Genomic DNA, 24,424 nt, shown 5'->3' on the forward strand with positions numbered 1-24,424 from the left:
AATGTCATACATTTTTCAGTATGCAGAAGAAATTTAAGTAAGTACTACAAATAAGAATAATGTCTCACGAGATATAGTCATATTATACAGTTTTACATTTAGACGTGACACTGTTCGTTTTCGACTTCGCATTTCATAAGAGGATTTCGAATCCGTGTGATACCACAAATATTCCTAACACTTTAAGATGGAGCGTATTACGAAAATGTTAATTAAACCTTTATCATGGATAGTATGTGATTTTCTTGACTGGTTTCCTTCTCTCCGGTCAGTAATTTATAGCTTTGGAGTATTTTTAAAAATTAGTAAGTCTTATATAACTTATATATTTGAAGCTAAGCATACCAGGATTATATTAAAATAGTTGTATACTTTTAAAATAATTACACCAATTAATTAAACTTAACAGTTCCTATATTTTGTAGTATTCAAGGTAGATACTGCAATATTCTCTTAAAATGTACAGTTCATTATACTTTGTAGCTTTGAAGTTAATTTCGAAGTAAAACTATTTTTACAATAGTACATATTTGTATAAATGAACTTATTTTGAAAAGTTCTGGGAATTATCACCAAAATATCCTCTTTACAAAAACAAACTTTTATAGAGCTGTACCCCTTCTGTATTTAAAGAGTCAACAAATATACATTACATATAAAACTGTGAATGAACACTTTACGTTCAGTTATTACCTTGGAATCGATTCCAATAATCTTGTTACAATCCTCACATGAGTTGGCGAAAACCTGCTCATAACAGTTAATACAGTAAGGATGGTCATCCCTTAGGACATAACGCTGACCAGTTAGGGATTCATCGCACTGCCAGCAGCAAAAATGGCTTGAATGCCAATCCTTGGACATGGCTTTTGTGTAGTCTTCAGAATATATAAGCTATGAAGAGAAAAATTTCAGTTAGCAAACCTATCTATCCCGTTATATCTCAGGGATAATCTTCACAAAGAGTCATTTATTTAAAGCTTTGGATACAACTGTAGTAACCATATAAAGAAGTCAGAAAACGTGAAGTTAGATTACATGTTTGTTAGTTTAGCTGTAATGGGCGAATCCAAGGTCATATATCAAAATCCTGGAACTGATTTGTTTTCAAGTTAAGTGAAACTGATTTTAATATTTAACAGTATTTACCATTCCGTAAAACTTGTAGTAGCACATTTACCATCACCACGAATTTAAAGATATACTGCGTTTTGCTGAAAACAAGGGCCGTTAAAAATATTTCAAGAAATATATATATAATTGTTACACGTATTGTATTTCAAATATACCATGAACAAATTAACTTTGTAAAATATTTATCTTACCGTACTTTTTAACATTAATCTAAACCTATATCTTTACATAAATCAAACTTTGTTCTCACTAACCTAAAATAATCAATCTCGGGACTTTACTTTTACTCAAGAATAAAATATTAATTATTTTCATTTTATAGTAATTACATTTAATTTCTATTTTACCTTCACATTGCTAATATTTCTAAAAGAAAAATAAGTATTTAGGCCAAGAAATCTACCCTTAAGTTTCACCATTTCTGACAATTTTGAATTTTAAACCTGTAACATGACAAAGTAAGGTAGTAGCGTGGAATAGATGAAGATATAACAAAGTTATGACATACAACAACAACAAAAGCATTTATAAAAATAACTATTTCGTTGCTAGAGCTTGTTTGTATCAGAGTGGAAAGAATAAACACAAATGTACGGGATCACCATAACACTTTGAAACATTTCCTACAAGTACCGTTTTGTGACACTTAAGTAAGCCATAAAAGGAATACATAATGAGCAGTATCCTTTTCTTTACAAGACGTCAGTAAACAACATAGGGAATATATCATCGTTAGTATCCGTTTCTTTATAAGACGTCAGTAAACCACATAGGGAATATATCATCATTAGTATCCTTTTCTTTATAAGACGTCAGTAAACCACATAGGGAATATATCATCATTAGTATCCTTTTCTTTACAAGACGTCAGTAAACCACATAGGTAATATATCATAATTATTATGATTTCTTTTATAACACGTGAGTAAACTACACAGAGAATGTATCACTACAAGTATCCTTCCTTTTATAAAAGACGAATAAACCACGCAGGAAATATATAAAAAAAAGTTCCAGTAATTGTCATTAACCAACAGATTTGTTTCTGGCTTCAATAAGACCGTTTGCTCGAAACATCACGAAGCAAATAAATTACTACCGTAGCTTTTAAAGGTGATTTTTCTTTAATAAGCAATACTCGGATTATATGAAGAACAATGAAACTATATTTGTTATAAAACATTAGCATTAAGACTGTTATACAGGGTGTTCGGAAAGTCATTGTGCAGTTTTGTAATCATATTTTATTTAGTCTATTTCAAGTCAACAACTGAAATCGGTGTTTAACAACAAAATAAGAAGGATCCAGGCTTGTATTTGATGCCAACCAGGGTCACTTTCAACATTGTTAAAATTGTCATTCGTATTTACCTCCTGCATTCTATAATGAAACATATCTGTGCACAGTGACTCTCCGAACACCCCTTTCAGCCGTGGGGGCGTTATAATGTGACGGTCAATCCCACTATTCGTTAATAAAAGAGTAGCCCAAGAGTTGGCGGTGGGTGGTGATGACTAGCTGCCTTCCCTCTAGTCTTACACTGCTAAATTAGGGACGGCTAGCACAGATAGCCCTCGAGTAGCTTTGTGCGAAATTCCAAAACAAACAAGGCCCGGCATCGCCAGGTGGATTAAAGCATTCGACTCATAATCTGAGGGTTACGGGTTCGAATCCCCGTCGCACCAAACATGCTCGCTCTTTCAGCTGTGAGAGCGTTGTAATGTGATGGTCAATCCTACTGTTAGTTGGTAAAAGAGTAGCCCAAGGTTTGGCAATAGGTGGTGATAACTAGCTGCCTTCCCTCTAGTCTTACACTGCTAAATTAGGGATGGCTAGCGCAGATAGCCTTCGTGCAGTTTTGTGCGAAATTTAAAACAAACCAGTATAGTTCATGAAAATTTGTTGGATGTAAAAAGGTGAATATTCTTACTGAGAAGGAATTATTTTAATTTAGAAAGTAAAAGGAACGACTAGTACAGATATTCATCGTGTAACTCTGTGTGAAATATTGAGCGATATATATATATATATATATAATTGGAGGACAACAAGTAATCAAGGGATCTATCCGGGTCTACTCATTTATTAAACTAAACCTTTAATCTATATGTATACAAAGCATAAAAATGTGTGTGTCTGTCTGTCTGTTATTTAACTATTCTTAAATCACTTAACTAACCTCAATCAAACTTTGTTGGATGATATTTTGGAACAAGGAGAATAATAATGAAGTGTTCACAACCCCTCCACTCCCCATTATTGCTGTTATTGAGCATTTTCCGTTTAGGTAAGTGTTGTTAACTGTATTCATAAATGACGCTACGTTCTTTTACAAACAAACATTTTAAATTCATTATAACAAAACATGCACATAGTGTGAGGGAACAACATACAAATGTGTTATATATTTTAGAGTGTGCGCTAGTACTCTCTGAAGAGTAATGCGACGGAAAAGTGGTCGCAACTATTGCAATAATATATTTTAACATATTAGAAACTTAACTGAAGTTTCTACTCTTACAGCCACATTAAGGTCGATATGAGAGCCGTTTCTTGAGCTACACCCACTTCGTACTTCGACCCGTGACCTTTTAATTTTAGTCTTTAAAACACTTCCGTGGCCAATAACCGTCATTTAATTAATAAATCACGTGAAATATTAAAACATGTTGATCACTGTCTCTTACTACAAAGTCAAACTGACCATCGCACATTCTATACCATGCTTTAAGTATGTACATATTGAGTTCTTAAAGCTTATACAAAAACCCTTGGCAAGGTAATAATATTTGAAATTATAAATAAAGTGTAAAAGTTAAGATTATTGTGCTATTTCTCATAGAGTCCACCTCTATATTTCTTTTAAAGTTCATAACCCGGACAAAGGAGAGATACCTCAGCTAATATGAAAATAAAACACTCAAAGTACTGATCAAACCTTCTCTTAAATTAATATAAAAATACTTCAAGAAGAAAAAGTAGTACAGTTATTTGACTATTTTCAACCACACGTCTAGTTACTTTTGGGGAAGAATATTTCACAAATGTTTTCTTCCGTTTCCAAGAGTAAACCTAAAATCACAAAGGAATGTACAGTTTACATCTGATCTTCGGAAAGTTTTTCCATCATGTTTCGAACTTGATTCTATTTTGCATTCAATAATGATTTGCACACAGAACTCAAATATAACAGTTGGGATTACGTTTTTCTTATAGTTTGTTTGAACAGAAAATATATGTCCAAAGAAAAATCATGCGATTCTTAGATTAGAAACTTAAGCAGCATAGGAAGAACAAAATTGTCTACCTTATTACTATCTTATTCTTAAAATTATATCCCACTAGCAGCACACTCATCCTTATCCTCATCGTTACAACCCATTAGCAGCACACTCATCCTTATCCTCATCGTTACAACCCATTAGCAGCACTCTCATCCCTGTCCTCATCATTGCAACCAATTAGCAGCACACTCATCCTTATCCTCATTATTGCAATCCATTAGCAGCACACTCATTCTTATCCTCATCATTACAACTCATTAGCAGCACTCTCATCCTTATCCTCATCATTACAACCCATCAGCAGCACTCTCACCCATGTCATCATTACAACCCATCAGCAGCACTCTCACCCATGTCCTCATCAATTTACGTGAAATTCAAAACAAAATAAACAAAATCACGAATTTTGTTGGATGTAAAAAAGTGAATATTCTTGCTGAGAAGAAATTATTTTAATTTGCACTTAGAGGCATACTTCTTCACAGGGGTAAGAACCACGTGTTTCACCGTTGTGTCACTAATATACTTAATAGAAACAATCTAGTTCCACGATAACCTTGTAAATATTAACCGAGGAATGAATTGCCCAAAAGATGCCTAAAGAGACAATGAAGGGTAAATAGATGCTATACAGTTCCCATTAAGATAATTAGTCACCATCAAATCTCAGGTGCTTTCATGTGAAATAAGCATCTAGCATCACTGAGATCTGTAAAAATAAACATGAACAAAATATTTAGAGATTAGATTGAAAGGAAAGCAGAGAATGCCTATCAACACCTACTTGAAAATCAAATTCATCACCACCCACCGCTACTCTTTTACCAACAAATAGTAGAATTGACTGTACCTTTATAAAGCCACTACAACTGAAAAGTAGGATTAACCATAACTTTGTAATGCCCCAAGAGCTGAAAGGCTGAGCACGTTCTGTGAAGGAGATTCAAATATGTAACTCACAAATTGAGCGTCAAGCACTCTAGCCACCAGATGTTACCAGGCCTCACGGTAAGTCAGAAGTAGTATAATGCTAAAATTTGGATTTCGATAATTACAGAAAGCCTTAGCCCATTGTGTAGTTTTGTGTTTAAAAACATAAAAACAAACACTGAGTGAGTTGTACTGTAAAAGTATAAAGAATGTTGAAGATCCAGTGAAAATATACATAGGTTGTTTTCTTTAGTAGATATAACAGCTTGACTGGTAACATAAGTAAAAATAATTTAACCTAAAGCTAGTTTATGTCATCGTTGTCATTACAATATTACTTTAATTTAAACAAAGTTTTACAAATGAAACGTGAAATTTTTAATAATACGTTTTATTAATATATTCTAAGTGTTTACAGATGACTAAATAACACAAAGCATTTAAAGAATCTTAAAACTGGTATATAGTTGTAGTGACAAAAATTTCGCAGTGCATCATGATCGAATTGATCTAAATGCTAAAATAAACATACCAATCAACATGACAAATATATTACGAATCATGTCTTGCAAAAGGAATATTTGAAAGGTGAAAGAGTAATTTTAACGTTTTGAAATAGAAACAGAGTTATTTGATTTTTGTTAGAGAATGAAGTAAATAAGAGGACAGCACTTGTTTAAATAAATAGCCTAGTGTCAGTGGAATCCTTTTTAATAATATGATAAATATTTGGTTACGTTCCAAGTATCAGCTTACGAATGGTTAGTGCTAACAAAAGTGTAACATGTGTTTTAAAGAAAAATCATTCATAAACATGAGTTTCTATAGCATCTCGACGATACATTTATAAGCGCTTAAACGTAACTATGATACCATATTGTCAAATGTTATTGGACACTGGTATAAGTACCATTATATTGTTATAAACACCAGTACGTTATGCTTTATCATAATTATTTAATGAAACGTATCTTACTCAGGTGGAGTCATAGTGCCAAGTGAACAAGATTTGGAATGTCAGTTGCAGCCAGCTGGCTATATTCAACAAACTGATGACCAAAACATCAACGAACGTTCACCTTTTGTTGTCATTTTTATTAAATTTTTAGCTTTACGTTTATAAATTTTGTATTTCCAATAAAAATAAAAATTTATTTTACAGTGGAAATTTACATTAAGCTGTTGTAATAGTTTAAACATGTTTAATTTTTTTTCTTACTTTGGTGAATTTTTCATTTGTTTTGAAAACTTGTGCTGGTATTTCAACTCTCATGATGGCATCCCCTCCCCTGGTTGCCACTCGGGGCGAACCGCCTCCTCGTACTCCTCCTTGGTACGCCACTTTTCTCGTATAATAATTGTACTATGATTATAAAATACCAATTATAATAAGAGTTCTTGATTAATTTTTTTAATCTCTTGAAAACATTAAAAGGTATAGAACCTCCTAACGTCGCTATAATAGGAAAGGTTTTCTTCTGGTGTGTTGGTCCGTTGTCGAAAGCGATGGCTCAATCGTTATTCTTTCGTTAAAGTTTTTTTTAATTTATAATTCATTACCATTAACATCTTCGAAATCTTGTGAAAGATAACTTCTTATTGAGTTTTAAGTTACTTAGAATTTTTTCTGCACGGATCCAAAGCTCATATGATATTATATAATCAAATATCTAAGGAGTAGACAAACATTGTGAATACGCGCGTATGTATTGTACTCATAAATATAGCAAAACTCCACCAATCATCTAAAACTGAAAGGCCATCTCATTAGGGTCCCTTCGCAGTTTCGTAGAATACTTATTTGCAAATACAAATATATACTGATCATGTGGTATATCAGTGCAATAATTAAGTGTGGAAAGCAATCGATACGAGAAAGAATATCTCCAACATTCAAATGGACATAATAATGGATCACGTAATATGATATTTTTGGAAGATCTCTTCTCCCTCTGGATGGACCAGATCGCAAATAGTCCTCACTCTGTATGTTATTCACCAATGTGAAAAACGTAAATTACCTTACCTTGTGTTACGTACTATAATTTTTCTTGGACCAGTCTTCGATTTATTATGTTACGTTCATTACGTATTACGATTAATAAGCGTTTCTCATAATTATAGCTTCCGAAGCTTATAGCATACTGACTATAGCTATCAATAATATTATTGTCTCTCTGCGTCTTGTGGTTCTCTGCTGGAATAGTGATAAGTCTTCGGATTTACAACACTAAAATCAGGGATTCGATTCCCCGCGGTGGACACAGAAGACAGCTCGATATGGCTTTGCTACAATAAAACACACGCACGTCTCTTGCGACGGCTACCTTTTATACTCATTAGGCGAAATTCTCCAACATTCACGTGGCAACAATACAGATAATCACTACTATTACATACAACAATACAGGTAATCACTACTATTACATACAACAATACAGATAATCACTACTATTACATATAAAACTCTACAAATTTAGAGAATAAATGGGACTTGTACAATACACATTTAATAATATACGCTACATTTCTAAATATATATTAAACTAATACAGACATACATATTAAAACAATATTAAATCCGTTAAATTTGTTATAAGAACTCGCCCTCTTATCACACCATCTCCAGCATACAACATTTTTAGATCAACACATCCGTAATCAGATGTAACATTCATCATTTTCCTAAATTTCTAATCTTTGAAGCACAACTTAGGCCACATCCAAGGGTTGCAGTCTTTTACTCTCTACTCATAAACGGTCTCAAAAAGAGTGAAGTTGTAGGTGAGCATCTGTTAACCTACTGGTTTAAATGAAAGCTTTTCTTTCTTGCAGATTTCAATTGTTCCTTTAAAAAAACTCCTATCTTGTTTAAGTTTTAACTGCTGTTTACTGCTCTTTTCATTACTTGTAATTTTTACGTAACAGATGTAATTTTAATTAGAATTTTCACGCTCATCATTTCACATGGTATGCACGCAAGGTCTTTGAATTCTGCGCATGCGCCTTTGTTGGAAACTGTACGATCTGATGAAGAGTACCAGCTAGAAACGTCATCCTTCTCAAAATAAAAATATATAAAAACTTGGCGATTATTCAATTTTAATCTCAACTTAGTAATCCTGTTTAGTTCGATTCAAAGTACTGAAACACTTATGTTGTGAAAACATCACTATATGAAGAAGTAACAATAATATTTCTGTTAAACCCTCTTGGAATTAACTATTCTGACATGATGAGTCAAGTTACAATTACTACAGAAAACTTGGAAAAAATAGATCCAATGTCAAAGTAGAATTATTGCCACAGGAAAATTGGAAACACCAGACACATTGAGTATCATGGTTCCGTCACGTGAAATTACTGAAGTATCTCAGTGAGCAGATCGTCAATATCAAAATAAATATTCAAACTATTAATAGCAAGTTAGCTGAGCTAATAACAATAAACAGCAAGTCAAATGATCAGCTCTAAAGTAGCTTGTTGATTTACCTTTATTGTGATGAAATAAGCGAATCAAGTAGATAATTATTAACAATAACCTGTCCCAATGGAGCTGAACATACCATAATATCTTCTTTCTTGGTATTCCCTCTGTTGAAACAGTGATAAATTTACACTCAAATCCGGCGTTTGATTTTCCAGAGTGAACGCAACAAATAGCTCACTTTGTTCTAAAATAAATAAGCAATCTTTCTTTATTTTTTTCTCATTTTCCAGTTTAGTAATTGTCTTAATCTTGTTTATCAGTCAAGTATCTTCTTCTGCTTTCTCAATCATTTCTTCAATTAAATCAGGTTTATTATTTAATTTGGAGAGTAAGAGAAAATTAATGCAAATGAAGCATCTAACACTTCATCTAAACCAATGCTGTATGTTTTTGGTTCTTCGATAGCTGTTGATTTCAAATGATTTTTGAATTGTGGTATTTTAGTGTTACGAATATCATCTTCAAATTATTTCAATTATTTTACAGGAACAGAGAATATATTACGAAGAATTAGAAGAGTTAGGACATCCTAAACAGAACATTTTACAGCCTAGAAATCCATTACAACGTTTAATTGTTGGTCTAACAGATTGTCCAAAAATTTGTTTTAAAAATTAATGTTATTTATATTTGTGTGCAAAACACAGAGAAAGGCACAAGTTTGTAAAATTAGGAAAGAACTTTACTTTTTTATACAGACGAAAATATTTTACAGTATTTTCGAAAACAAAATAGAAAAAAGAAAATTGTAGAATTATTTAAGAAAATTTAAAAACAGATCATTTTGTAATAACTTAGAGGATATGATAAATATTGATGACTTAGATTCGGCAAAAAAATCCTGTTTTTTATCATTGTATAATTGAAAGAAATAAGATAACCTATTTGACTTTTTATTAGAGGAATAAAGAGACTGTATCAATAATTTATTCTTCACAGTCTTACTATTCAACTACAATTGACATCAGATGAAAAAATAATTGTCTATATTTTGCTATCTTCAAAATAGAGGAATTGAACATACGAGAGAAATTAATGGATCTAAAAGGGTTAATGAATTTAAACAAATATATAAAGAAACTTTAAAGGGAGATAATATTTTTATTCTTAGTTTTCATATCATCAATGAGACATAGAAGGAACATTAATCCACTGAAGATCATCTATATAAATTACAAAAAGAAATGTTATATATCGGAGAAGTTATAACTGATATTTTGATATTAATGTAGCATGATAATTAGTAAATTTTTATTTGGTGTTTCTAGTTTAACTGTGCTTGCTGTTATTCCTTTAGCAGCATTAGGAGCCAAAGTAATTCACGAGTATCTAAACATAAGAAATTAAGATTTTATAAAATAATTAGAATTCATTACAAGTGAGAAGTACATTAAACACGCAAAGTTAAATGGATATGAATGAAAAAACCAAATCAACAAGAAGTTTATAGAATCCTAGGATGCAAGGTAAATCTATCTCCCTGAGATACATTTACCTGGGTTTCAGTACCGCAGACCATTTATAAACCAAGCTTCAAAAGCGTCTATTGAGAAGTTATTAATAAACTTTTAACGGAAATAACTGGATGGATCTTAGAAAGTATAGGTTATTTAGAACTAAAACAATAGCTATAATTCATCGAAATATGTGATAAATGATTCAAATTTTATTAGAAGGATATTTTATGTATTGTATATCAGAATATTTGTATTCATTAGATGGATAAAAAAAACGTTCGAGAACTTTAAAGATATTTGTTTGAAAACATAAATTAGATTATAAATAGCGTCTGGTTTATTATGTGATGTATTGTTAAGAAACTACTGGTGTTGAGTTCGAATTACTGTATGATTGTGATACGATTTCAATGCTTGATGAAAGTATATTTCAGTGTTGTAATAGGTACAACATGGTAATCAGTATATATAATTATGATGGTAGAAAAGACTGTTTATTTAACTTATTGAGATGCTAATAGCAAAATACAAATAGACAGTATAGCTTATTTTATTGTTTGATGCATACGCCCCAGATGGCTCAATGGTAAGTCTGAAGGCTTATAATGCTAAAAAGTGGGTTTTGTTACCCGTGGTGGGCACAGCACGACTTTGCGCTTAACTCAAAAAAAAAACAACAACAACAAAAACTGATACATACGTACGACATTCTACTTATGATTTATCAAAGAGAAAAACGATTTTCTTAAGCCATTAGCCATTACAGCTGTACATGGACTGTTTAATATTGTCAGATCATTTACATTGTTCTTACTAATTAACAGAAGTTCAACTAATGACCACACATTTGAATTGAAATATTGAAAATTATTTTAAGTATAATGAATAATATACTTATACGTTTTATTTCCCGCCGACAGTGAAATTTTGTGGAACGAAGGTTCAATAACTATATTTTAGGAGCTCCATCTGGTTATATATTTTCTGAATTATTTTTAAAATGTCGGAGAAAGTTCTTTAAGTTTGACATGAGTATTCTGTAAGTTAGGGTAGAATTTGTTTATTGCCAGAAAATATCAACCAGCTTAGTAGTCTCTCAAGTTCCAGAGAGAGACCTGGCATGGCCAGGTGGTTAAGGCATTCGACTCACAATCTGAGAATCACGGGTTCGAATCTCCGTCGCACCAAACATGCTCATCCTTTAAGCCATGGGGATTTTATAATGGTACGGTCAACCCTACTATTTGTTTGTAAAAGAGTAGTCCAAGAATTAGCAATGGGTGGTGATAACTAGCTACCTTCCCTCTAGTCTTACACTGCTAAATTAGGGATGACTAGCGCAGATAGCCCTCGTGTAGCTTTGCGCAAAATTCAAAACAAACAAACAAACAAGCAAATTTCCAGAGAGGCTGTTAAACGTATATACAATCAAAATACTATTGTATTTCATGATGATGAGAAACCCACTTAAAGTAAAAATGCATTATAAAGACAGCTGATATAAAGATGACCAAAGAATGTCAAAACTTTGTTCTTCTTTGAAGTTTTAATATCCATACCAGCCGTCTTTATAATACATAATACCGTATTTTTGGAGGATTATTATACGGTTTTATACTGCTTTGAATTGTTAGAAATGAGAAACTTTTGTTAGAGCTAAAAATTACAAGAAACTTTTTCAGCTGGTTCCATCAACGCAAATCTAACAAATACCCCCACGTGGCAAGTTAGTATGGGCAATAATAAAAGTAAACTTACGCACTGAATCGGCGGCCACAGAGATGTGTATTTGGTAGTTGAGATATTTATAAAGATTATTCGAAATCTAATGGTCTTCTGTATTCAGCGAGACTTTGCTTAAGGTTTCCTTAACCTTCCAATTAGCGACCAGCCACCAGAAGCTCGAAGATGAAAACGAATGAGAGAGGGATCCCACTATTAAATAATTCTCGTGCACCAGACCGTGATTTAAGTAGCGGCTTGTCCCTGTACCGTGATGCCTGACGTGGGGTCTATTTTTAAGCGGAACGGCCTCTCTGGCCTAGTGGGGATACGTGTAGATAAGAATGCCCACTATGCGCCGACCTTCCGCAAGGCTTTGATCCAAACTTAGAACATTAAGAATGACAATCGCAATGCTTATATAAAAAAAGAAACATCGAAATTCCGTGTCTTCTAACCTCATGAGATGTTTCTTTTCCAATAATGTACTGAAAGTTATTGACTTTGGTTGGTCTATAAACAGTAGTTAAAGTGTTTCTGAATTTTGAACAAGGAAAGGTTGGTTTCGTAGCTCGAAAAGCGTAACATTTATATAAGTTACACAAAAGACTGAAATATGGCGTAAATACAAAAATATATTTCCTATCCAGCTTAAGAGATTACATTACTCATTATAGCTTGGACATAGAACTGACTTCAACACTTTATCGTTTAAAAGACACAACCTGACAATTTTAAACAATGTTTATACGGGTGACATTGCAAGTACACTATCAATAAGAAAAACATAAATATACTTTTAATTTTTACGAGAAACTTATAAGTGATTAGCAAAACGTAGAGGCACGAATCTACGTGGTAAAGCTCTCTTCTGGTCTTGTATGTTACAATCTACGTTGTAAAGTTCTCTTATGTTCTTGTATTCTAGAGATTTCGTTGTAAAACTCTCTTATGTTCTTGTATTCTAGAGATTTCGTTGTAAAACTCTCTTGTGATCTTGTATTCTAGAGACTTCGTTGTAAAGTTCTCTTATGATCTTGTATTCTAGAAACTTCATTGTAAAGCTCTCTTATGATCTTGTATTCTAGAGACTTCGTTGTAAAGCTCTCTAAAATATTGTATGCTGCAATCTACATTGTAAAGGTCCCTTATGGTCATACCTGGTGCGATTTTTTGATGCAAATTTGTTCCACGTTATATTTTTAGTAAGAGTAAGACAATATATATATCCATAAATACACATCAATCATTTAAAATATAATGCAATTAAGGCTTGCTGTCACAAAAGTGTATAATGAATTTCATGTTTTCCCATTTAACATGATTAGTTTTAGACAGTTTATGAATAAGTTCTGTTATAAGCGCTGTTCCTGTTAAATTTGTGAGCAGAATTATTATTACGTTTGTACGATAAAATTTCAAGAGAAATAAATAAAATAGCATAACATCAATTGTTCTCACAAATGGAAATTATATAAATATATTGAATTTGCGCTTCAGGCTGAGTTATTATTAAACTACAAAAAGAAACGAATTTACTGACACGTAGCCTAAATAAAATTTATTATTTCTATTGTAACTTCAATTGTTCACGGGTATATTAAGTTTTCTATTACGTAGACAAACTAACTTTAAAAAGGGGATTCTTTAAATGAAAATGGCATACCTGGCTTACTTCTGAGAGAACAGAAGAACCTAAACAGGCAGGCACTTGAAATTAAGGAGTTGTTAGTATGGATGGAGACATTCTCAGTGTATTTAGAAGGGAATTTTCGGCCTGATAACAAATATAACAAAAGTCGACTTACTTGTGAACGCAGGAAAACAGATGTAATATTCATGGACGAATACTACTTATTACAAAACAAATGTCGATTTTTAATCTACTGATGCCTTTTGTTTTAAATTTACTGAGTATCATATTACAGAATGTTTACAGTAGTTAAAATAGCTAAGAATAAACACTGTTAAGTGCCATTAATTGTCTACGCTAGTCGTCCTTAATTTAGCAGCGTAAGACTCGAGAGAAGGCAACTAGTCCTCACCACCCACCGCCAACTCTTGGGCTACTCTTTTACCTACGAATAGTGGAATTGACTGTAACATTTTAATACCCCCACGGTTGAAAGAGCTAGCATGTTTGGTGTGACGGGGATTCGAAACCGCGACCCTCAGATTGCGAGACGAGTGCCTTAACCACCTGGCAATGCCGGGCCAATAATAAAGATTTATAGCAAATTAGCTATTTATTGCTGATATATTTTTATTATAAATATTGTAAAACGAAGAATAAAAAAAATGACTCGCAAGTAGAATTTAAGATCATTATATAGTCTCTCACATAAACAATAATTTGAAAACATCTTCTGCCTTTAACACATTAAGTGTGTGTGTTTGTGTGTTTTCTTATAGCAAAGCCACATCGAGTGGAATCGAGTCCCTGATTTTAACATTGTAAATCCGTGGACTTGCCGCTGTACTAGCGGAGGACCACATAAAGTGAACAAATACGCAACATAAAGCTAATGGTTTCTTAAAATAAACATGTTAAGAATGTTACTATGACTCCCAAATCTGAAAGTATGAGGGCGTTCAACGATTAGTTTTTAAATTGTGTTGCGTCACATTCTGGATAACTAAGCGTGAATGACGAAACACACGTGGCTGTCCTAATAAGAACATGTCTTAGAAAATATACAAAAACTGTATGACGATCACGAACTTCAATTTGTAAAAGAAAATAAATAACTTACTAAACAATTGCTCCGCATGACCACGTGGTTAGAACGCTCGACTCGCACTCTGAGAATCACGGGTTCGAATCGCTCTCACACCAAACATGTTCACCCGTTCAACCATGGCGGCATCATAATGTTACGCTAAAACCCACTATTCATTGGTAACAAAAGTATCTCAGGAGTTGCCGATGGGTGGTGATCACCAAGTTGCCTTCCCTCTAGTGTTACTTTACTTAATTAGGAACGGCTAGCGCAGATGACTCTCTTTAACTTTGCAAGAAATTCAAAAACCATTGCTAAACAATCTACTATCTTATAAACTTTGTGGATGATGAATATCTTTTATATGCTAGATTTGAAGATTTAAATTTCTGTTTGTGAAATAATAAAAAGAAAAAAAAATGTTTTTCTTTTATATAAAATAAATAATCTCGTTTAGTTTACCCGAAACGCTTGTCTAAACGTTTGTTATTTTGTAGAAATCAAAACAAATAAATACGCGTCACAGAATTGATATACGTAAAGTCGTGCATTTGAATATTGTTTTTGTTGTCTTGAAGTTAAGCACAAAGATACACAATGGGCTATCTGTGCTCTGCCCACCATTGGTATCGAAACCTGGATTTTATCGTTATAAGTTCGAAGACATAACGCTTAGAATATTGTTATCCATCATATTGTAAGATTCACCAGTTTATGATTTAAATGTTAATGAAATAGTCAAATTTGGACAATATTCAGTTACAGTAAGTGACTTCCTATATATATCCTAAATTAGCCCAAAGTTACGCTGTCTGGCAAACATATGATCAATGTGTAAAGGTCATCCTTTAGTCGCGCGGTAAATGATATGTTTCAAAACGTTTCACTACTATTGGAATAAACACTAGCGTTCGGTACATCAAACGTACAATTACTTCTTTAAAAAAACAATAAAGTTTTAAAATCTTTTATTTTCTGACATGAATTGATCAACGAAAACTCGTTCGTGCATTTTGAATATCATTATCTATGAAATGGTAAGTGTTAAAAACGTAAGAGTAATCTAACCTCTAGTATCACTGAGCGAAATACAGTATATCCTATCAACTAGATAGGTATCATAACTACTCGTCCTTTACTAAGTATACAAGGACTTTAAAAATTCAAAACTTCAGTCTAAATAAGTACTACAGACCGTATGACAGTTTCTTATGTCAAGACCATAGCTCTAGTTTCATGACTGAAGAAGTGTCGAATGACGTGATAAATTTTATACGTTAAATATCTAAGTATCGCACTAGTTTCTTAACTAAGTGTCAAATAATATGGAATTAACAAACGTTTACCCGGAATGGTCGCTGTAGAACTTAAATACACTTTAAACTATGGAAAAATTACAACTCTAGTTTCGTTAATCGTTAAGTATTACAGAATGTAAAATAATAAATTTAGTCAACTTTGAGGTAATTAATTATCACAGCTCTAGTTTCTTCACTAAACTGACAAAGTATGAAAGAAATGATTGAAACTGTAAACCACAAAATAGCCTCTCCTGTAGCGTAGAACAAACAAATTTTCAATCTAAAAAAGGCCCGGCATGGCCACGTGGTTAGGACACTAGACTCTTAATCTTAGGGTCGCGGATTCGAATCCTCGTCACACCAAACACGCTCGCCCTTTTGGGTTTGGGGCGCTATAATGTGACGGTTATTCACACTATTCATTGATAAAAGAATAGACCAACAGTTGACAATGGATGATGATGACTAGCTGCCTTCCTACTAGTCTGGCACTTAGAGACGGATAACGCAAATAACTCTCTTTTGACTTTGCTCGAAAGTAAAAACAAACTCTCAGTCTAATTAAGTACTATGTCTGTTATCAACTAGTTAAGTAACGTACATCTTGGCTTAGCATGACACATTCTGTGGCTAATCACCGTTTACAAGTTGTAAATAACAATACTCACTTAATGTCAACTAAGCGATTACTTGCCTTTATTTTTATAGATTGTAAATCATTTTCAAAGAATAGCGGTATTATTATTATAGAAAGCAAATGATGCCAACTGAAAGACAAAACAAAAAATGCGTGCGAAGTAGATAAGAGAATGTTAATAAATGAAATGGGAAACTTACGAAATTTGATAGACTTAGTAGATAAACGCATCATGAGAGACTAGAATATAAAAATCATGTAAAAGTTAATTCAACATTGAGTTAGATGTTACACACTAAATCATAAAAGCTTTTGAAGATTTATTTCATCCAGTTGTCAAAAGTTCAAATCTAGTTTATATGATATGAAGTGTTTCTTTCCTAGACATAAACAACATATATATGTAACACGTGGTTTAGAGGGACAGAAAAGTTCCATATAGAATATGATGATATTAACTGCTGCTTATAATTAATCTCGGACGAGTCACCGATTTATTATGCTACGTACGTTACTTGTAACAATCTCAAATAGCCAGAAATTTTAATTAGAATTTAGAAGTTATTTTAATTTCAATAAATATTAAATTTATTATATTCACAATCAAGACTGATACACATAATTTTATTTTTAACACAAATATTTTTAATATACAAACAAAAAATTATGTAATTTTTAATAACGGTTATTAGAAATAATGATTTATATACAACGATCATAGTGAGTCTAATATCCAGTCTAGAATTGAATACTTTATCGATAATCCAGTCCACGACGAGCAAATTAATTCTGAGTTGATATTGTCATACCTAGCTATTAGCTAGCTTTGTTTGTCTCATATCGCTAACTTTTTACCGATGAAGGTATTTAATGTCCTCGTAGAAATGCTTGCGTTCGAAGTTAATTCACTGAAGTTGAACGATTTGTAATGTTCGAAATCTGTAAATGTTTCTGATCAAATTCTGTAGTTTTCCAGTTAATAAGTGTTTATCACAATTACAGCTTCCGATGTTTATAATATGATGATTGTAGCTGACCAATAATAATAATAATTGTCACTCGGCGCGTCGGTTTTATATAACAATCACGCGAGATTCTCGAACTTTCAACAATGTTCGGAAACACACTATCGTTTTCTTAAAACAAATATTCTTGGTTCTTGCTGTCGAGAATCTTCTACAAATTTAGAGAACAGGTAGGACTCTGTGCAATACACATTCAGCAATATGCATCACATGCATGAAACTTAAACATATGCAGGTATTAAAATAAACGTATAACAACAAATCCTTACATAGCAATTACGATAAAGAAATGTTCATGTATAAAATGTTGTGACGGATTTATTATTATATATCTATTTTAATATCGACATTTGTTTAAGCTAAGTTTGTATTTAAAAATGTACATAACTTATACTATCATATCTGTATTTCAAAATTCCTGTCTATTCATTAAAGTTGTAGAATATTCTCGAGTGTAAGAATCAACAACTATATATGTATGTAAATACTATTGATCGTCAGTATTGTTCTGCAAGCTGAAAGTTCTAAAAACTCTCGTTACGCAAGACAACACGTGTTATTGGTTTGTTACAGTTGGTATACTTTAAACATCGAAAGTCACAACTGTAATTAACGCTTATTAATCGAGATTTTCAAACATTGACCAAGAACGTTTATACATCTCGAACATTTAACTTCAGAGGATTAGTATTGGAAGTTAGTACGTTTACAAAGACATTATATAACTTCTGCTGTGAGAAACTCACGTGTGAACAGCGAAGAGCTGGCTAGCTCCTTGTTAAGTGAATTGTACCATATCAACCCTAAATTAATTCACTCATCGTGAATCCTCGAATTGATATCAAGGAAGTTTCAGATCGGAACTTTTGTATATAAACTATTATTTGTAAAACTATTTGTAATAACCATTATCATAATTATAAATTATATTATTGTTTGTATATTAAAATATATTTGTACTAAGAAAGAAAAATTTAACTCAGTTTTAGACTATTTGAAATATTAATATGTTAATACCTTATCTAGAAATTCAACATATAAATAGCATTGTAAAACAGATATCCCTCTTTAACAAAGGTAAATTAAATATAATTATTTAGAATAATGCTGTAATAAAGAAGAGAGATTTAGTATCTCAGAAAAAGTAGGAACGAGCAACTCTCTTTACCGTATTCCATTGGTGTTCAACCACCTTGAATTATATAATGTCGTATGGTAGGGTTTGGATAAACCATATTAAAGTACCATGTTCGGTATCCAACAACCGAAAACGATACGATGTTGCACTGTATCTAAAATGTGGTGTTGTAATAATCCACTCTACGTTATCTTCGAGAAAGTACTTTCAACAATATTTAGTGATTTAATGCCATAAAAAGTCTAGTGTCATAACTAAACATTGCTCCTGTTATAGGCATTAAGGTGCCTTCGTTCACTTGCAATTTATTTTTGAGTTCCAACCCTACTTGATATAATTTATTGTTTGATTTCCAACACTAGTTGATATAATATAATTTTATTTGATTTCCAACCCTTGTTGATACAATATAATTTATGGTTAGAAGACCTTGATTTCCAACCCTAGTTGATATAATATAATTTATTGTTAGGAGACCTTGATTTCCAGCCCTAGTTAATATAATATAAATTATTGTTAAAAGACCTTGATTTCCAACCCTAGTTTATATAATACAGTTTATTTATCACACCGCAAATCAAACATAGGTTAATATGACGGTACAGAAACAATAAAAAAATCAAATGTAAATATAATGTAAATATGAAACTGTGATGGAAAAACTTTCTTAAGTAATAATAAACTTGTATTTACCTCGTCACAGGCTGCGCATCGAGGACGCAGTTGTTCAGCGTAATGACGTTCGCAGAAAATTGCTTCTTCGTGAAGACAATAGGTCAGGTCTACTAGAAGCTCATTACATGTACTACATGTAAAACACGCTGGGTGCCATGCTACATCTTCTCCAAACTTCGGTGCAATTACAGCTACGTCTTCTTGCAATATTAGTCCTGAGCAATTAAAACATTCCTATGATGTAAGAACAAAGGCATTACTGTTGAGAGGTTGACACGTTCTGAAGTGTTTAAGACAAAAGGTACTAGTTGTGAATAATTAAGAAAGACATTAGTCCTTGGCAATTAAAACATTCTCATGGGTGCATCATTAAAGATATCAGTCTGAGTATTTAACACTATGATATTAAGCATCACGAGTTTTATAACCGTTATAATTTGTAGATACATGTTATATTATATAGAACGTACGTCAAGTTTCTCTCATCTTGGTTATTCACGGTATTGGATAAGTCATCAAGGACATCACGTGTATTCTCCATTAAAAGAGACTGCTGCAACATAAAATATTTAAGCAATGATCTGTTTTACTCAGGCGATAATAAAGAGCATGTTTGTGTCCTTCAGTCCTGTGAATGGCATGTGCAGGTGGACAGAGAAAACTTTGTATGTACTATTATGTTTTATTTGTTTAAGATATCTTGTTGTGTTTTAATTGGCAGCACCAGTTTAATTCTAATTACAGATTACAACAGTCTATTCCAACCTAAAATGCACCACTCAAAATCTGAAATCGCTTTTCTTCTTGTGGAGTGTGGGGTGAGTGTGGTGGCACACATCTTAAAATACACTTTAATAATTACATATATATATAAATTAACTTGTTTCTGTAACAAACACAATAACGTATTAAATACATACCAAGAAATAAAAATTTTACTTAACATTTCTAATAACTATTTTTAGTTAAAATAGGGTAATTTAACAACTTGGCACTACTTTATGTGGATGTACACAAATTAATATAATTGGTGCAAGGTTTGGATTTGTTGTTTTTAACGTAGCCACTTGTTGTGATTGTCTGCCGCTGGTACAGCGATAAATCTTTGGATTTGCAACCCTAAAATTAGGGGGTTCGATTCCCCTTGGTGGGCTCAGCAGATAGCGCGATGTGGCTTTGCTATAGGAAAAAAAACACACACTCCTTGTGATTTTACTTATTTTATTATTTAACTTCATCAAATATATTTATTTTCACTAATATGTTTATATATACATTGGCTTTTAAAGGTCTACTTCCTACTGTAACATCATTTTGTTAATGGATTTAGACATCTGAATCCTGTAGTCTGAACTAGTTTCAAAAGTCTGCTTCCTACTGTAACATCATTTTGTTAATGGATTTAGACATCTGAATCCTGTAGTCTGGACTAGTTCCAAAAGTCTACTTCCTACTGTAACATAATCTTATTAATGGATTTAGACATCTGAATCCTGTAGTCTGGAGTAGTTCCAAAGGTCTACTTCTTACTGCAACATCATGTTGTTAATTGATTTAGACATCTGAATCCTGTAGTCCGGACTTGTTCCGAAGGTCTACTTTCTGCTGCAACATCATGTTGTTAATGGATTGAGACATCTGAATCCTATAGTCTGGACTAGTTCCAAAGGTCTACTTCCTACTGCAACATCATCTTATTAATGGATTTAGACATCTGAATCCTGTAGTCTGAACTAGTTTCAAAAGTCTGCTTCCTACTGTAACATCATTTTGTTAATGGATTTAGACATCTGAATCCTGTAGTCTGGACTAGTTCCAAAAGTCTACTTCCTACTGTAACATAATCTTGTTAATGGATTTAGACATCTAAATCCTGTAGTCGGGACTTGTTCCAAAGGTTTACTTCCTACTGCAACATTATGTTGTTAATGGATTTAGATATCTGAATCCTGTAGTCTGGACTAGTTCCAAAGGATTACTTTCTGCTGCAACGTCATGTTGTTAATGGATTTAGATATCTGAATCCTGTAGTCTGGACTAGTTCCAAAGGTTTACTTTTTGCTGCAACATCATGTTGTTAATGGATTGACACACCTGAATCCTGTAGTCTGGACAAGTTCCAAAAGTCTACTTTCTACTGTAACACCTTGTTAATAGATTTAGATATCTGAATCCTGTAGTCTGGACTGGTTCCAAAGGCCTACTTCCTACTGTAACATTTTGTTAATGGATTTAGATATCTGAATCCTGTAGTCTAGACTAGTTTCAAAAATCTACTTTCTGCTGCAACATCATGTTGTTAATGGATTGAGACATCTGAATCCTGTAGTCTGGACTAGTTTCAAAGGTCTAATTCCTACTGTAACATCTTGTTAATGGATTTAGACATCTAAATCCTGTGGTCTACCCTAGTTTCAAGCTTCCTACTTCATTTCATGCCTAAACTATGTGATGTCATTGGATTTTCGCAATTTTTACCCTGATATACAGCGTTACAATTCTGTAGACAGAACTAGTTTTGAGACTCCATTTTCCAACTTACCTTGTATGACGTATTAAAGAATTTTAATATATAAGCTGTCATTTTATTTTCATGCAGTCTTCAACACGTTTAAAACTTTAAAAGTTCATATGTTTGCTTGTTTATTTTTGATTTTGCGCAAAGCTACACGAGGGCTATTAGTAGTGTAAGACTAGAGGGAAGGAATCTAGTCATCATCACCCACCACCAACTCTTGGGTTACTCTTTTACCAACGAATAGTGGGATTGACCGTAACATTATAATGTCCCCACAGTTGAAAGGGCGAACATGTTTGGTGTGAAGTTCATACTTAGGACACTACAATATATTAGACGAGTATGGACCACAAAATATTTTATTACTGTGTATAATAACTTGGAGAATTTCTCATTCAACTGATATTCCATTTCTGTTTACTGGTGTTTAAGGAGAAAAAATTCTCTTTTCAGTAATTTTATGCACATGAACCTAAATAATGAGGTCCAATGTTCTCAAACCGCTCTGGAGATTGTGGTTCGTTAATTGTGCAAAATATTCTTCCAGTTGTGAAACCAAGCTTTGCGTATTTCCTGATGAAATAATTGTTTGTTATCATAGAAAATATATGGAGTGTCTCTCTGATAAATATTAAAAATATTAGCTAAATAATTATAACTTAATAATGAAAGTAACCTTATAATAATTTTAACTATGAATTTACAATTCCTAACTGAAAGCTGTCTTTGCTTTGATATTTTGGATAACTGTCTCAGGACGGCTGGTGTGGCTGTTAACAATTTTACTAATAAAACAGAGAATAACGTAACCTGAAAGTGACCTTAGATGGTGTAAACGTTGTTCTCTGGTTTATTAGTAAAAGTGTTAACACCCATACAAGCCATCCTGAGATACACTTTTACTTCAATTGGGTTTCTCGTCATCACGAATTTTGGATATCTGTTTTATACAATTACCCAAATGATTCTTTAAACAACAAACTGTCAAATGGAACAGCTATTGTCATTTTAATCAGTGAATTGTCTTTTGTAAAATAAGGCAGTTACTGTTGGGACAGAGGATGAAACAAACTTTTAAACAAAAATAGACAATTATTTCGTTTACTTCTTATCACTGCCGAAATTGTCTACAACACATGCATTTCAACTGTTATCACAGTGCTTTGAGTAAATTAGCAAAGTGAACTGGCAATAAAAACTTTCCAATATATTTTTAAAATAAGTATGTTAACTAATAATCTGAAAATCATCTTTTTTTTAAATTAAATATCATACATCTTCCATGCAACCGAGTAAAAACTATAGTTGAAAACGTTCAAAGTTAAATGTGTAATGCCAGTTGTTGAAAACGTTCAAAGTTAAATGTGTAATGCCAGTTGTTGAAAACGTTCAAAGTTAAATGTGTAATGCCAGTTGTAATTAATAGCAGATGTGCTTTAAAGTTAATTGGCAATGAGTACCAAAAATCTAACCAGTCAAATTACTTATAAGTTTGAGAAATGAAATTAATACACAGTTAACTTACCAACGTCTTCGTTAATGCTGGTTTGACATAACCAATATCTAATGCGACCTCATTCCTTTTGTTAACAAATTCATCGAACGTATCGCTGTAATCCTTCTCCACAAACTTACAGTACGCCAATGCCAAGTCCTGCTTGGGTAACTGAAGTATTAACTGTTTATCTCTATATTTCTCTCCTATAGTTCCCACCCTGGGAACTTTGTGATTCGGCAATTGTGCAAAGTATTCTTCTACCTGCGGAACAAAGTAATTTAATATTAAAAAGAGACGCTTCTTGTAGCCATCTACCAGTCTCTGACATCGGTCTGAAGAAAGTTTGCCCCACTTCTCAATGCAGAATTCTGTCAGCCAAAGGGGGTAACACTAACTATTAGGGGGTAGGGTGTCCTAACTTTTCCTTAGTTAGAATATGCATTTTTGTAGAATTACATTTACAGAAGATCTTGAAAAGTCTTTTCTTCAGTTTTAATTGTTTAGTTATATTCCTATAATCTCTCGGTATTGTTAAAATTGACATGAAATATCTATATATCCAAAAATGTTACAAAAATACGCAGGCTTTCATAGGGTGTCCTAAATTTTTCACATGACTGTATCTAGAATAGTCTATACAAAAATACAAATCGCCACTAAACTACACAAAACAGATGGTGAAAAACTATATAACACAGATTAAGAATGAGTAAACTACAGGAAACAAGTCGTGAATAAACTACATCAAGCAAATGAAGAATGAACTAGAAAAACAATAATCTAAATAAAGCATATAAATTATAAACTAATCAAAGCCGAAAAACAATAAACTACATCAAGCAGAAAAATAATAAGTTAAATAAATCAGAGAAACAATAACATACATAGTCCAGA

At 32.5% G+C, this 24,424-nt stretch overlaps 1 protein-coding gene across 4 annotated transcripts in view; it reads right to left on the reverse strand.

The window, feature by feature from the left end:
• Positions 1 to 24,424, reverse strand: part of LOC143257560 (four and a half LIM domains protein 2-like) — a 101,171-nt gene that overhangs the window by 26,614 nt on the left and 50,133 nt on the right. For 2 of the 4 annotated variants that reach the window (XM_076516427.1, XM_076516428.1), the window contains 3 exons: positions 23,558 to 23,791; positions 19,533 to 19,748; positions 694 to 894 (listed from right to left, as the gene is read on the reverse strand). In XM_076516427.1, the coding sequence (XP_076372542.1) occupies positions 694 to 894; positions 19,533 to 19,748; positions 23,558 to 23,791 (651 nt within the window). The remainder of the gene's footprint in view (positions 1 to 693; positions 895 to 19,532; positions 19,749 to 23,557; positions 23,792 to 24,424) is intronic. The other 2 variants (XM_076516429.1, XM_076516430.1) reach the window with 1 other exon arrangement.

Source organism: Tachypleus tridentatus, chromosome 7 (genome assembly GCF_004210375.1).
Source record: "Tachypleus tridentatus isolate NWPU-2018 chromosome 7, ASM421037v1, whole genome shotgun sequence".
Classification (NCBI taxonomy): domain Eukaryota; kingdom Metazoa; phylum Arthropoda; class Merostomata; order Xiphosura; family Limulidae; genus Tachypleus; species Tachypleus tridentatus.